The 15,000-nt window shown below is 35.9% G+C and overlaps 2 protein-coding genes across 2 annotated transcripts in view; one reads left to right on the forward strand and one right to left on the reverse strand.

Annotated features, from left to right (window-relative positions):
• LOC137617667 (extracellular matrix protein 3-like) overlaps nucleotides 1-14,943 on the reverse strand; it is an 87,651-nt gene extending 72,708 nt beyond the window's left edge. The window contains exons 1-2 of the mRNA XM_068347669.1: nucleotides 9,732-14,943; nucleotides 3,972-4,347 (exon numbers count right to left, since the gene is read on the reverse strand). Coding sequence (XP_068203770.1) covers nucleotides 3,972-4,347; nucleotides 9,732-14,943 — 5,588 coding nt within the window. The remainder of the gene's footprint in view (nucleotides 1-3,971; nucleotides 4,348-9,731) is intronic.
• The window catches only part of LOC137617185 (mitogen-activated protein kinase kinase kinase 7-like), a 365,910-nt gene that overhangs the window by 101,264 nt on the left and 249,646 nt on the right, over nucleotides 1-15,000 (forward strand). The window lies entirely within an intron of this gene.

The following is a 15,000-nucleotide window of genomic DNA, read 5'->3' on the forward strand; positions in this document are numbered from 1 at the left end:
GTTATTGTTATGTGTTTGAAGGCATTTATTGTACTTACTGAATAGGGAGGCTGGTTTATTTACATGGCAAACGCGTAAAAGGCCAGCCTTTGATCACTCATGTGAATGTTAGACTAAATCTATCATTTAAAATAGATAACTTATTGTAGGTCAAGTCAAATAGACTAGAAATTCATTAAATTCATAAATACGTAACCGTATAAATTTGTGTATATGTTTACACATTTGAATATATGTGTTTGCGCATGTATTTGTACTGTACAAGTACTTTTAATAATTAGTTTTACTTGAATAGTATGATCTATTCGGATATGAAGCCACTTGGATAAACTTACCAACCAACGGGAAGGAATATAATATTTCTCAGATACGGTAACTTGACATTTCCTCATTATCAACACTATAAGTCTCATCTAAATCGCTGAATAAATCCATATAAAACCATTATAAAGAAATAGACAAATTTAAAATAAATAGAAAATTATCCATGAGCCATATGATAATGAATCTTCATAAACAACAAAATAGCGGACAATTTCATGTAAACAGAATACCAAACAGATCAAAACCAGTAAAGCACGCCACTCATAAGGATTTTTAAATCTTCCCCTAATCCATATAAGGAGTTTAAGGAAAAAAGGCTCTGCATTCTGATTATTTAATTTATCCTTGTTGTCGTCGTTGTTGCTGCTGAAAACGCTAGGAAACATACTAGTTCTTCTTTATCACATTACGTACTAGTATTTCCATACTGTTTAATCGAATGTAATATAAGACGGTGGGGTGAAGTAGTGTTTCCTTTACATTCTGATCTTCCTAGACTATACCATCCTGTACGTAATACATGCCATGCGATAAATTCTAAGTCTCGCCTTCAGGATAAGGCTCAATATCACACAGTATTCTATAGTCAATTCTTTTTAGCGAGGCAGATTTGCATCGACTCGTAGGGGTGCCTTTTAAGCTCGGGGACGTTTCCTGATCGCTGATTGGTTGGACAAGATAATTCTAACCAATCAGGTAGCAGGAAACTTTACCGAGCTAAAAGGGCACCGTTGAGAGTCCGTGCAAATGTGCCTCATTAAAAGAAATTGAGTATAGAACTTTTAATTCAGCTGTGAGCAGAAAGTGGGATGATCTTCGTTCAAACGTGCAGTGAATGTTTTTATGTTAAGCAGATTGAAACAAGCCTCTCTTGATAGTTTATATATGGCAGATGTTTTTTTTACGTTGTTTCTGATCCTAAAAATATTTTATAATTTTTATTCATTGCTCCTTATATATAGTTTATTTATTTCCTCATTTATTTTCCTCACTTGGCTATTTTCCCTGTTGGAGCCCTGGGACTAGTTGCATCCTGCTTTTCCAAGAGGGTAGTATCTTAGCTAGTAATAATGATGATGATGATAATGGTTATATGGTGACCAGTTGAGGAAGGGGATCTTTACGTTTTGGATGAAGGGGTATGTATGTAAAGTTAGAATTTATCACCCATAAACTATGACTTTAATGCTATGGAACCCATTTGTGTTCTTTCTTTTCATATTTCATTTTCTCATTCTTTGTTTCCCCCGAACCATACTATCTACTTTAAAGGTTTAAGGGTCACTCATGAATGGCAGTGGTAAGGGAATGTGACAATGCCCTAGAAACTAACCGTATATCCCTATGATCAGCGTCCAAACCCCCATCTCCATCCAACCTAGAACCAGGGAGTGCCAGGCAATGATTGCTGATTTCTCAGCAGGTAAATCTATAGGCTCCCCCAAACCTCCCATCCTTAGCCCACAAGGATGGTTGAGGTTGCAGTCACTACAAGAAACTATCGAGCTTGAGCGAGATGCGAACCCCAGTCCGACAGATCGCAATCGCTAGGCAGGGACGTTTCCAAAAGGCCACTACAACCCTTTCGAATGATATCAACGCGTTTTTTTTTACTTTTTTATTTTTTCTATTATAAAAAGTTTGACTCAAGATGCGTCTCGTGACTGGGACAAGCGATAAGGAACCGTTTTGAGAAGGGGTTGTGATCTGGATCTTGATTGGAAGGTTTTATTGGGAGAGACAGTGATACGATCTGGAGAACAGATCTTTTAAGTAGGCTTTAGGTAAACAAGTGTAACCCAGATTGGGAGAAGGTACCTTTTTAGTGGAAGGAGTATGATCCAGATTTGGATAAGGTACCTTTTTAGTTGAGGGAAAATTATCCAGATTTGAATAAGGTACCTTTTTTAGTTAAGGGAAAATGATCCAGATTGAATAAGGTACCTTTTTAGTTGAGGGAATATGATCCAGATTTGGATAAGGTACCTTTTTAGTTGAGGGAAAATGATCCAGATTTGGATAAGGTACCTTTTTAGTTGAGGGAAAATGATCCAGATTTGGATAAGGTACCTTTTTAGTTGAGGGAAAATGATCCAGATTGGATAAGGTACCTTTTTAGTTGAGGGAAAATGATCCAGATTGGATAAGGTACCTTTTTAGTTGAGGGAAAATGATCCAGATTTGGATAAGATACCTTTTTAGTTGAGGGAAAATGATCCAGATTTGGATAAGGTACCTTTTTAGTTGAGGGAAAATGATCCAGATTGGATAAGGTACCTTTTTAGTTGAGGGAAAATGATCCAGATTTGGATAAGGTACCTTTTTAGTTGAGAGAAAATGATCCAGATTTGGATAAGGTACCTTTTTAGTTGAGGGAATATGATCCAGATTTGGATAAGGTACCTTTTTAGTTGAGGGAAAATTATCCAGATTTGAATAAGGTACCTTTTTTAGTTAAGGGAAAATGATCCAGATTGAATAAGGTACCTTTTTAGTTGAGGGAATATGATCCAGATTTGGATAAGGTACCTTTTTAGTTGAGGGAAAATGATCCAGATTTGGATAAGGTACCTTTTTAGTTGAGGGAAAATGATCCAGATTTGGATAAGGTACCTTTTTAGTTGAGGGAAAATGATCCAGATTGGATAAGGTACCTTTTTAGTTGAGGGAAAATGATCCAGATTTGGATAAGGTACCTTTTTAGTTGAGGGAAAATGATCCAGATTTGGATAAGGTACCTTTTTAGTTGAGGGAAAATGATCCAGATTGGATAAGGTACCTTTTTAGTTGAGGGAATATGATCCAGATTGGATAAGGTACCTTTTTAGTTGAGAGAAAATTATCCAGATTTGGATAAGGTACCTTTTTAGTTGAGGGAAAATGATCCAGATTGGATAAGGTACCTTTTTAGTTGAGGGAAAATGATCCAGATTGGATAAGGTACCTTTTTAGTTGAGGGAAAATGATCCAGATTTGGATAAGGTACCTTTTTAGTTGAGGGAAAATGATCCAGATTGGATAAGGTACCTTTTTAGTTGAGGGAAAATGATCCAGATTGGATAAGGTACCTTTTTAGTTGAGGGAATATGATCCAGATTGGATAAGGTACCTTTTTAGTTGATGGAAAATGATCCAGATTGGATAAGGTACCTTTTTAGTTGAGGGAAAATGATCCAGATTTGGATAAGGTACCTTTCTAGTTGAGGGAAAATGATCCAGATTGGATAAGGTACCTTTTTAGTTGAGGGAAAATGATCCAGATTGGATAAGGTACCTTTTTAGTTGAGGGAATATGATCCAGATTGGATAAGGTACCTTTTTAGTTGAGAGAAAATTATCCAGATTTGGATAAGGTACCTTTTTAGTTGAGGGAAAATGATCCAGATTGGACAAGGTACCTTTTTAGTTGAGGGAAAATGATCCAGATTTGGATAAGGTACCTTTTTAGTTGAGGGAAAATGATCCAGATTTGGATAAGGTACCTTTTTAGTTGAGGGAAAATTATCCAGATTGGATAAGGTACCTTTTTAGTTGAGGGAATATGATCCAGATTGGATAAGGTTCCTTTTTAGTTGAGGGAAAATTATCCAGATTGGATAAGGTACCTTTTTAGTTGAGGGAAAATGATCCAGATTTGGATAAGGTACCTTTTTAGTTGAGAGAAAATGATCCAGATTGGATAAGGTACCTTTTTAGTTGAGGGAATATGATCCAGATTTGGATAATATACCTTTTTGGGAGAGGGAATATGATCCAGATTTGGATAATGTACCTTTTTGGGAGAGGGAAGATGATCCAGATTTGGATAAGGTACTTTTTTAGGGGAGGGAATATGATCCAGATTTGGATAAGGTACTCTTTTAGGGGAGAGAATATGATCCAGATTTGGATAAGGTACCATTTTATTGGAAGGAATATGATCCATATTTGGATAAGGTGAACTTTGGGAAGAAAGTAACGACTGGATCTGGATAAGGGATCCTTTTGAGATGTGAATATGATTCTGAGCTTGATAAGGGTCGTCTACGGAAAAAATATTTTACAGGTTTCGATAAAGTGGGCTTTTGAATGGAAGGATATCTGGATTCGGATGAAGAAAATTTTGGGAAATAGAGTGGGATCTGGATCTGAATTAAGAAGCTTTCTGTTAAAGGAAATTTCGTGCGGTAGTTGATAACTACTCTTTTCCTTGTTGGGGGGCGGGGGTGCGTGTTAGATCCGGATCTACCTAAGGATCCTGACCGTTGTGGAATTTCATCTCCATCTATATAGTTCTGGAACATTTTTGGGGAAAAGGACTATGATACTGATCTTAATTTGAAGATGTAGCCTCGTGTAGCCTGGATAAGGAATATGTTTTTTTTAGGGATATGTTTTTTTTAGGGAAAGTGAAGGTGATCTGGATTACAATATGAGATTTTTTGGGGGAGATGCAGTTATCCAGATGTGGATATTGGACCTTCTGGAGCATGAATTGGATTACTCTAGCCTTTCCGGAAGATCCAAACGTTTAACCATTGCAATTGTATATAAGTGATATTGGATTCATTAATTTAGAATCCATTAAATTAACGGAGAAACGTATTGGCCTTAGTTTGGACTATGATTGTTTGATTTGTCTGTCTGTCAGTCTGTTTGTCTTGCTGCCTCTTACAGTAGCCTTTTGTTTGTATATCATTATCTCTCTCTCTCTCTCTCTCTCTCTCTCTCTCTCTCTCTCTCTCTCTCTCTCTCTCTCTCTCTCTCTCGTTGCATGAAATATTGAATAACTTAGCATTAACTGCCATTTTATTGCAAGAGACCGTTTGGCGGCAAGGACCCGGTAATATGCAACAGCAGAATCGTCTTTCATTCGTAAATTTTGCAAAATAAGAGTAATAACAATTATAGTAGTAGTAGTAGTAGTAGTAGTAGTAGTAGTAGTAGTAGTAGTAGTAGATTAGAATAACCAGACTTATCTTCTTTACATTTGTTATCACAAAACTTGACAGCAATCAGGGGCGTAGGGATATACCAGGAGACCCTGGACCTTGACTCCCAGAGTGACGCTTTATTTCTACCTCCCACAATGAGGTTTTGTTTATGTTTCAGTTTGTTAGTTATCTAACAATCAATTGGTAACCATCTGATATAAGTCTTCCTTTTTCAATCTACAATTATTATTCATCAGCCAGCAACTGCACCTGAACCTCCAGCCAAGAGCCACCGCGAAGTAACGACGCTCGTGCTGGGCAGTAGGAAATGATAGGCTGCCTTTTAGAGTAAGGTTACCACAGCATCTTGATGGACGCCGATTCTTAAATCACGCTACGCCGCTGTTGTTTATTTTGAACGACGCGAGGTTTTGTTTTATGGCAAATATGTCTGGTCCTTACGCGTTTTATTTTAAGGTCACGCATTTGCATTTGCTATTCGAGGTATCCTTATTAGTTTGTGTGGACCCAGGATTAATCCTGGTGTTGACCGTATGCAGACCTTTAACGTAAGGATTTTTTTTTTATTTATTTATTTTTTTTTTTTTTTGTTAATGGCAAACATGTCTAGTTACTATGTTTTATTTTAAAGTCATGGATTCATCATATGACATTTTCTTATTAGTTTGTATGATCCGTATGCAGACAATGTGACAGAAAATTTATATTTAAAATTCTTTTTTTTCTAACCTATTAGTGTAATCGTTGATGATAATTACGATTTCATCGTGTACTCCTTATGAGTCGCCCTTTGATCTTGAAAAACGTCGTTTAAAGGAAACCTTAACGACCCATTAACTAGCATGAGTTAATGGGCTGTTAAACTCAGTGACGACATACCCATAAATCGTTCATTCTTGCCCATAACGTAGAACCCTATGCAGGTCAACAAAGTCTAATAAGCAGAGGTTAATTAAACCACTAATGAAGATGTTTTTTTTTAGCCTTTCCCCACATATTCTGGACAGATCTTGGTTGAATTCTTTGTAAAAATTATTCTATAAAGCGTGAGTGCGTACATTCATACATATACGCACACAGCGAACTAACACTCAAGTCCATACTTCACTGCAGGTGAATTTTCTAAAGCTTGTCTGTATCGTTTCTTCCCCCTCTCGGAGTCGGGAATGAACTTAGGACTCATACCAATGGGGCTAGACGGGACCCACATGTTAATGAAGGTGTAAATATTCTTATATATACTGTATAGACACATGTATATACAGTATATGTATATATATATATATATATATATATATATATATATATATATATATGTGTGTGTGTGTGTGTGTGTGTGTGTGTGTGTGTTTCTGTGTGTGTTTGTTTATACAGTATACATTTATATATATATATATATATATATATATATATATATATATATATATATATATATACACTTATACCATATATATATATATATATATATATATATATATATATATATATATATATATATATATATATATATATACATACACACATATATCGTCATAATTACCAGCCCTTACTAGTCCACTGTAGAACAAAGGCCTCATACATGTCCTTCCACTCCCGTCTGTTTATAATCTTTCTATGCCGGTATACAAATGCAAACTTTCGTAGTTCGTCAATCCAATTGTTTTCTCTTCCTTCCTCTGGTTCTTTTACAATCTCTAGGGTGCATTTTCTTATTCCTAATATCCATCTGTTAGCTGCCATTCTCTTTATATACCCTGCCCCTGTCTATTTCTTTTTCTTACATGTTGTTTGTTAGAATATCCTCTACTTTAGTTTGCTCGCTTATCCATGTTGCTCTTAATCTCTCTTTTAGTGTTATTCCCATCATTATTCTTTCCATAGCTCTTTCAGTTGTAGTTATCTTATTTTCTTAGGCTCCAGCTCTCTGTTGCATAACTTAAAACTGGCAGATCCATCTCATTAAATACTTTATTTCTAGAGAGTGCTGCAATTTATTTTCATAATCTCATTTTGTTTACCAAAAGCTCTTGATCCCATGCTTATCCTTCTTTTATTTCGGTCTCATGTTCTGGGGAAGCACTTACTGTCTGTTCTAAGTATGTATATTCATTAACAATCGCTAAGGGTTCGTCCTTAACTCTAATTTGTCGTCTCAAAGTATTTTCATTGAACATTATCTTAGTTTTACACATATTCATTTTCAGTCCCACATTTCTGCTTCCTCTATTCAAATCTTATATCATCTTTCGTAATGCCCCCATGATTCTCTAAACACAACTATGTCATCTGGAAATTTTAAGATGTTATGGTATTCTCCCTTAATGTTATTTCCTACCTTTTCACAATCCAAATTCATAAACGTCCTCTAGGCATACTGTGAATAATTCAGGAGAGATGAAGACTCTAACCCCTTTCTCAGTCGAAAATTTGTCACTATCTTAATGTAGTTTTAGGATTGATGTACTTCCTGTATAGATATCTTCAAGTGCTCTAACATAAGATTCATCTCTTCCTTGTCTTGAAGGGCTTTTATTATTGCTGAAATTTTGACAGAATCAAAAGCTTTCTCAGTCTATAAATGCCATACATAGTGGCTTATTCTCTATTGATTTTTCCATTAGCTGGTTAATTACATGAATATGGTCAGTTGTTGAATATCTATAACTCTATATGTATAGTATATGTATATATACAGTACATATATATGTATATATACTTCTATATGAATATATATACATATATATATATATGTATATATAAATATATATATATATATATATATATATATATATATATATATATATATATATATATATATATATATATATATATATATATATATACTCCTGTCACGCTGAGCGGTAACCATTCGGAAAACAATAATCTCACAAATTGCAACAAACTAACGAGTTGTAGTTAGGAAAGGTTAAATCTGTGCGTTTGTGTGTATATCTATCTAAATATTTAACATTAATTTTTGAGGGGTTGCATATACTGGTGTATATGTGTATATAATATATATATATATACATATATATATATATATGTATATATATATATATATATATATATATATATATATATATATACATATATATATATATATATATATATATATACATATATATATGTATATATATATATATATATATATACATATATATATATGTATATATATATATATATATATATATATATATATATATATATATATATATATATATATATATATCACCCTTCCTGCCACGAAGACGATGGGTAGAATGGTTGGTGCAGTGACTGAGTGTACCATAGTGTTTGGGGCCGGACCGTCGTAAAAGGGCACCAGTATTTGCTGGGGTGAAGAGAATGGACTTCGGTGTAGCAACCTCACTCCCGAGAGAACTGTTTGAGGTATTAGAATACTAAACTCTTCTCGTACCACGAACTCCTTCAAAAAGAAAAAGATGGGGTAAAAATGTATGCTCAAGTATATGTACATGGATATTTAAACACGCATGTACCTGTAAACGTGCTGAAGGCGTAAATTGTCTCATTAAAAGTTAATTGTATTCCCCAACGTTCATAGCATTCTACAATAATTTTCCTTCTGCCCTAAAATGCCCTATTTCTAAATAACTTCCTTTAAGTAAATCGTTGAATTCGTGCTAAAAATTTAATTTTTAAATATCATGCCTAATCCCATATCACGTTAAAAAGAGGTACTTTATTTTGTTAACTGAATTAGGTAGGTAGTTTTATTGTGTGGTATTTTGTATTATTTTCTATAGTGTATTAGTATTAATATTTTTCGTGTCTATTATTATTAAGTGGTATGTTGGTGCAATATTTTTTTTCTTTTCATTTAGTGTTTTTTTTGTATGATAAATTGTACAATGGTTAATTAAGTAATCGTGTTTTTGTTTTTGATTCCTCCGCCCCTGCTTAACCGCAGCTGTAAGTAGAGGTTTATTTCCATTGTTATGATTAAAGAATACAAACAATTTAATTTTAATTTATAGGAACGAACATAAAACTATAGGAATACTTAGGCCTACCTAGATAATTGTTAACTGAACTTCATATCTTCTCTCTCTCTCTCTCTCTCTCTCTCTCTCTCTCTCTCTCTCTCTCTCTCTCTCTCTCTCTCTCTGGAGTTAGATATGGATTCAATATTTATTTACAAAGTTTTGTTATCTTAGGTTCTTATCTAAAGACATTATCGATATTTAATTCCGGTTATCATCAAACAGATATCAGAAATCATTATTCGTTAAATCAACTCCTGGGAAAATAATGAGATTGCATATTTTACTGACATTCTGATAAATAGTGTATTTTAATGTTTTATTTTTTGGCATAAAAAGTATCAAGATCTCATGATGACAAGGAATATATGCTTCACATAAGCCAGTGATTTTTATAATGTAACAAAGGGGAAGGTTTTCTCAGGGAAAAAATTTTGTGGTAGAGAGAACTCATAATTCTACTTACCTTGCGTGAAGGTATTGACAGTGCTGTTTTGAAAGCGTCCAGAAATGATGTATCCATGTGCAGGTGGTCTTTCAACTTTGTAAGTAAGCTCTTCTGGCGGAGAATCTTCATCTTTGACCTCTAAATACCTCGAGGTAAATGTGAACCCCAAAAGTTCACTTTTTTCATTCAGAGGTGAGAGAAACGTAGCTCTCCGATTCGTTGACATTTTTGGAAACTTGTTGTCCAAGGGCTTGATCCTGATGGGTAAACTTTGCTCTTTGCGCGTCCTCTTATCAAGATCTGGATAGACGTAGAACTCAGCATGGGTTCTGTCAGTTGGTATGAACCTAAACTCATCTTCCATTGTTTCAGAGCCATCGTGCTGATAGGAAATGAGATTTCTCTCTAGATCTGACTGAGTGAAGTGGCGAGTTGGCTTAGTTTTGTTGTAGAGGCACCGTCCATGAAGAGGCAGCTTGGTAATGGTGAACCTGAGAACATCGTTTGAAGTATCTTGATCCTCAAGCTTGAGTTCAAAGGGTGTGATAAGCTTTGAACCTCCTTCTTGAACCTTGAGTGTACCTAGGAAAAGTACTGGTATTTTGTTATCAACATCAGTGATTGATATTCGAAAGGTTCGGAATACTGCGTTATATCCATCAGTAACTACAAACTCAAAGGAGTCCATTTTCATTTCATCTTGACCCACGTGAACGTAGAATATTTTATTTCCTGCCAGCTGTATCTGGGTGAAACTAGTTACTGGGGTACCAAGATTGTCAGAATTTTCCAGATACCCTCTTGAGGGAGACCTTGTTATTGTAAAATTGAGTAATTCATCAGGGCTATTGATATCACTTGTACTTAGAATATCTGTTGTAAGTGCAACTCTACCTCCCTCAGGCAATTCCACACCTTTGGTCACAACACTAGGAAATATATTATCCTCGCCCTTTACGGTAAAGTAAAATACTCTGTCCATATTTGTGTTTATGCCATCTGTTAAGTCAAATTTGAACAAATCCCGAACTCCCGGAATTCCCCTGTGTACATAGTGAATGGTACCATCCTCAATATTCTTCTGGGTAAAGTTCATTCCAGTTGTTAAGTTATAAGATGGCTGTTCCTTGATTTCAAGGTATCCAAATCTAGGGATTTTTCGAATTATGTAAATTAAGTTTTCAATGGGGGAATCAAGGTCCTCAGCTTTTAACTCATTATCTGTAATAGTGATGGATTCATTTATGCCAACATTGACTCCAGTATTAAGAACAAGTCGAGGGGTTTCATCGTCATCTGGAAGAATTTTTATTTTGATGTCTTTCCTTACTGTGTGGGTGGGATCACCATCATCTAGCTCCAGTTGAAAAGTATCTTTTGTTGTTTCACTGTTATCATGAATGTAAACTATCTTTGAATCATAACTCAGCTCTTCCATCGAAAATTCGTCAATCAAGCGCATTCCGGTGGGCTCATAGCGCACAATTTTCCCATGATTTGGCTTCTTTGAAACTCTGAAAGTTAGCTGGTCTAAGGGGTCATCATTATCAATGGCTAATAACAATGGAGGTTGAAGAATGAGTTCCATCCCCTCTTTGACAATGAAGTCTTTATGGAGAATGTCTGGCATTTCATCATTAAAAGGTTCAATGTAAATTTGTAATGTCTTGTCTGGGGATTTGTTGATACCATCTGTACAGTGAAAACCCAGGGAATCTTTACGAGGTTCCATTTTTGTATGCATACTCTGGACATAATTTATGTTTCCATCAATGATATCAAGTAAACTAAATGAGGATATTGGTATGCCTTTCCTTGATGTTTCATGACCTGGGAGTGGAGATGTGTTTTCTATGTAACCATGTATTGGCTGATGAATTATAGTAAATGTCAGCTTTTCATCTTCAGTGTCAGAATCACTGACCTGTATGTGCTCAAGAGAAATAGGAGCTCTTAGGGACTCATTAACAATGACACTGGATATTATATACAAATTTGGAGGAAGGTCATCAACAGGTTTAATTGTTACATTTACCTTGATCTGCTCAAACCGGTTGCCTCCATAGACAAATTCATCCGACATATCAGACAGGATAAGGGAAAATTGATCTTTTTGCTGTATTTTACCAATTTCACCAGATTCATGTTTGTAGGCAACTTTATTGTTTTCTATAGACATCTGAGTGAAACTGGAAGTTGGAATACCATTGAGGAGCACTCTTCCATAGAATGGGGCTTCTTTGATAATGTATGTTAACTGAGAAGCTTCTGAATCAGGATCTATAGCTTTAAGAACTTGAGAAGTAATTGTTGCCTGTTGGTTTTCAAGAACATCAATCATGGCTCCAAAGGTCCCGGGTAATAATTCCAAAAGTGTTGGTGCCTCGTCATCTATTGGTTCTATATCAATGAAGAATTTTACAGGTATTATATGGGGACCATCCGAAACCTGTAACATGAAGTAGTCTTTGTCCACTTCACTCTTCCCATTATTGATGTATTTGATGTGATTCTGCACAATGTCTCTTCTTGTGAACTCATTTCCTATTGCTAGACTCATAGTCTTGTACATAAGATCTCCATATTTGGGTAAGTCTATCACTGTGAAGACTAAATCGTCTCTTTCATTATCAGGGTCAGAAACATCAAGATGATTGGTGTTTATTATCACTTCACTGTGTTCAGGTACATTTTGAAGACCTTTGTTGAATACATCTGGTGGCTGGTTGTTAACAGGGGTAAGAAATATTGTAAAAGTCTGACCTGAGAGCAAATTCCCTGAAGCATCTTCTACAGTAAATTTAAACTGGATTATTCTGGGCACAATTCCAAGTTCTTGGTCAGGTGGGTTATAAGAAACTTTTAAATGATTTACCTGTGCCTGGGAGAATGAATCAATTGGTATATCTGGATTGTCACTTAGAACAATGTTTCCTGGTGACAGTGAACTTCCTGAATCAACATTATAAAGAGGTTCAATATGATATATGATATCATCATCTTTAGAGTCTTGATCTGTGTACTGTAGGTTTTCCTTTGTGAGAGGGGTTATTGTTTGCTCATTAGTAGTTAATGAGAGGGAGCACTCACTGTGAATTACTGGAGGAATACCATCAACAGGCAATATCTTTATGTTGATTTCATTTAGGTTTGATTCATTTGGTGGATTAGTGTTGTCTGACATTGTGAAATAAATTTTTTCCAATAATAAGGTAGTTTTATGTCCACCAAGATGACGATAGTATAGGATTCCATCTGTTATATCTCTCTGCAACCATTTATCAGCAGGTCTTTCATAAGTTCCATGAATTACGTCCCAGTTCTCAGGATCATTTGGAAAACTGGATTGACGGAGAATCATTTCCCCAAAATTAGGGAATGGCTTTTGCATTACATAGTTGATGTCTGCATCAGCACTATCTATGTCAGTAGCACTAAGCTGGAAAGGGGTTATTTTAAATTCTTTTCCCTCTCTGATTTCAAATCCAGTATTGACATGTGCGAGAGGGGGTTCATCATCTTCAGGGAAAATTGTTATTGGAAATAGAAAATCTACAGAATGTTCACCATCACTCATTCGTAGAAGTAGATTATCATTATAAGTTTCACTCCCATCATGTTCATAGATAACTGCACCTGTATCAAGATCAGCTGGAGAGAACTGCTTAGTTGGTGTCCCCATGAGGAGCAAACGGCCATGAAGTAGCCCACCAATAACTGTAACAGTGACATCTTCAAGGTTATCTTCGTCTGCTATTTCTAGATTCCTTGCTGTGCTTAGATGCCTAGATTGACCTTCAAACAATTCTAAACCTATATTTTTCATTGTGACTGGGGCCTTTGTCATTTTAGGGTTGACAACAATCATAACAGTAAAAGGGGAAGATGCAAAGCCTTCAGCATCAATAACCTCAAGCTCAACGTCAAATGTTCTTTTAGTATCTGAGTCTTCAGCTGGAGGCCTATAGGCAATTTTCAAATCTGATATATCTTGCTGGTAGAAGGACGAGAGAGGGATATTCTGGTCATCTGTGCTCACCAGAATTCCTTCTCCATAGCTGAGGGATTTGGTAACATTATATATAAGCTGATTACTAGGTGTTTCTCTGTCTACAGCTGTGACAATATTTGGTGTGAGTGCAGTCATAACAAACTGATTTACATCGAGTAGTAGAAGAGAATCATAAGTAACACTAGGTATGGTGTTTTCCATGCCTGCTTGAATTCGGATGAGAAACTGAAAATATTCTTGTTTTAATAAAATCATTGCACGTTTGTCATACAATTCCACAACTGCTGGGATGTAATCTAGCTTGGTTGATGTCAGCACTGTATGTTTGTACCTAATGCCAGAATCAAGGAAATCCTGGCATAGCACCATGTAATCACTGGACGCTGTGCCATAATCCGAAATGACAACCCCATATCTCGGTAAGTCAGAATGCCTGTGTAGAAGTGTGATCTTGCATTCGTGACGTCTATTGTCAAAGGCAAAAAAAGTATTACTCCTATCAATTTTTTCACTGGTTCCTAGTAACTTTTCAACAGTCAGTGGCATGTTTTTCGTTACCACTTCAAGCTGTGCGTTATAAGAAACTATCACATTCATTGTAAATGGTATGATGAATGTATCCTGTTCTGTGTCATAGCGAAGAAGAAGCTTGACCTTATCTTCCGATGGATATCTTCCTCCTAGGTGAGTGTACTGGACCTCATTAATTGTGAACTGACAACTGAAATTGGAAGGAGTGAGCTTACCTGGACGCTGAGTTATTGGCTCATTGTTGACAACAGAAATGTGGCATCGGTGTCCTTCAAGAACTCTTATCTTCAGATCAGTTTCAGAGTCAAGATACCTGACTCTTCCATATGGAACGTCAATAGGATTGTTCACCAGGATGATGTCCTTTTCATCAAGGACATCCTCGTGGAATGTCCTCTCTCCAGACTTTATATCTTTATCTCCAGAGGGAGTTCTGTAACGTCTGCTGGAATCTACAACATCGCCTCCATTTCTTCCCTTCTGGGGATCAAAAGTGTATTCGCCATCGGTAGGAGAGATGTCACTCCTTGTCACTTCTGTATATTCTTGACCTGAGTTACCTGTAGAACCCCCGTCAGAGTTACCGAATGTGAAATCATTATTTCCAAAAGATTTACCTGTTTCTAGATGGTCTGATCTGATAGGCGTCTTAGTTACAGGTTGCCCAGATGTCGTGCTGTGGGTCATATCATCGAAATGAGCGTGAGATAACAGCGAAGGATCGGTGTAATATGTATTCTCATC

Source organism: Palaemon carinicauda, chromosome 23, assembly GCF_036898095.1.
Source record: "Palaemon carinicauda isolate YSFRI2023 chromosome 23, ASM3689809v2, whole genome shotgun sequence".
NCBI lineage: Eukaryota > Metazoa > Arthropoda > Malacostraca > Decapoda > Palaemonidae > Palaemon > Palaemon carinicauda.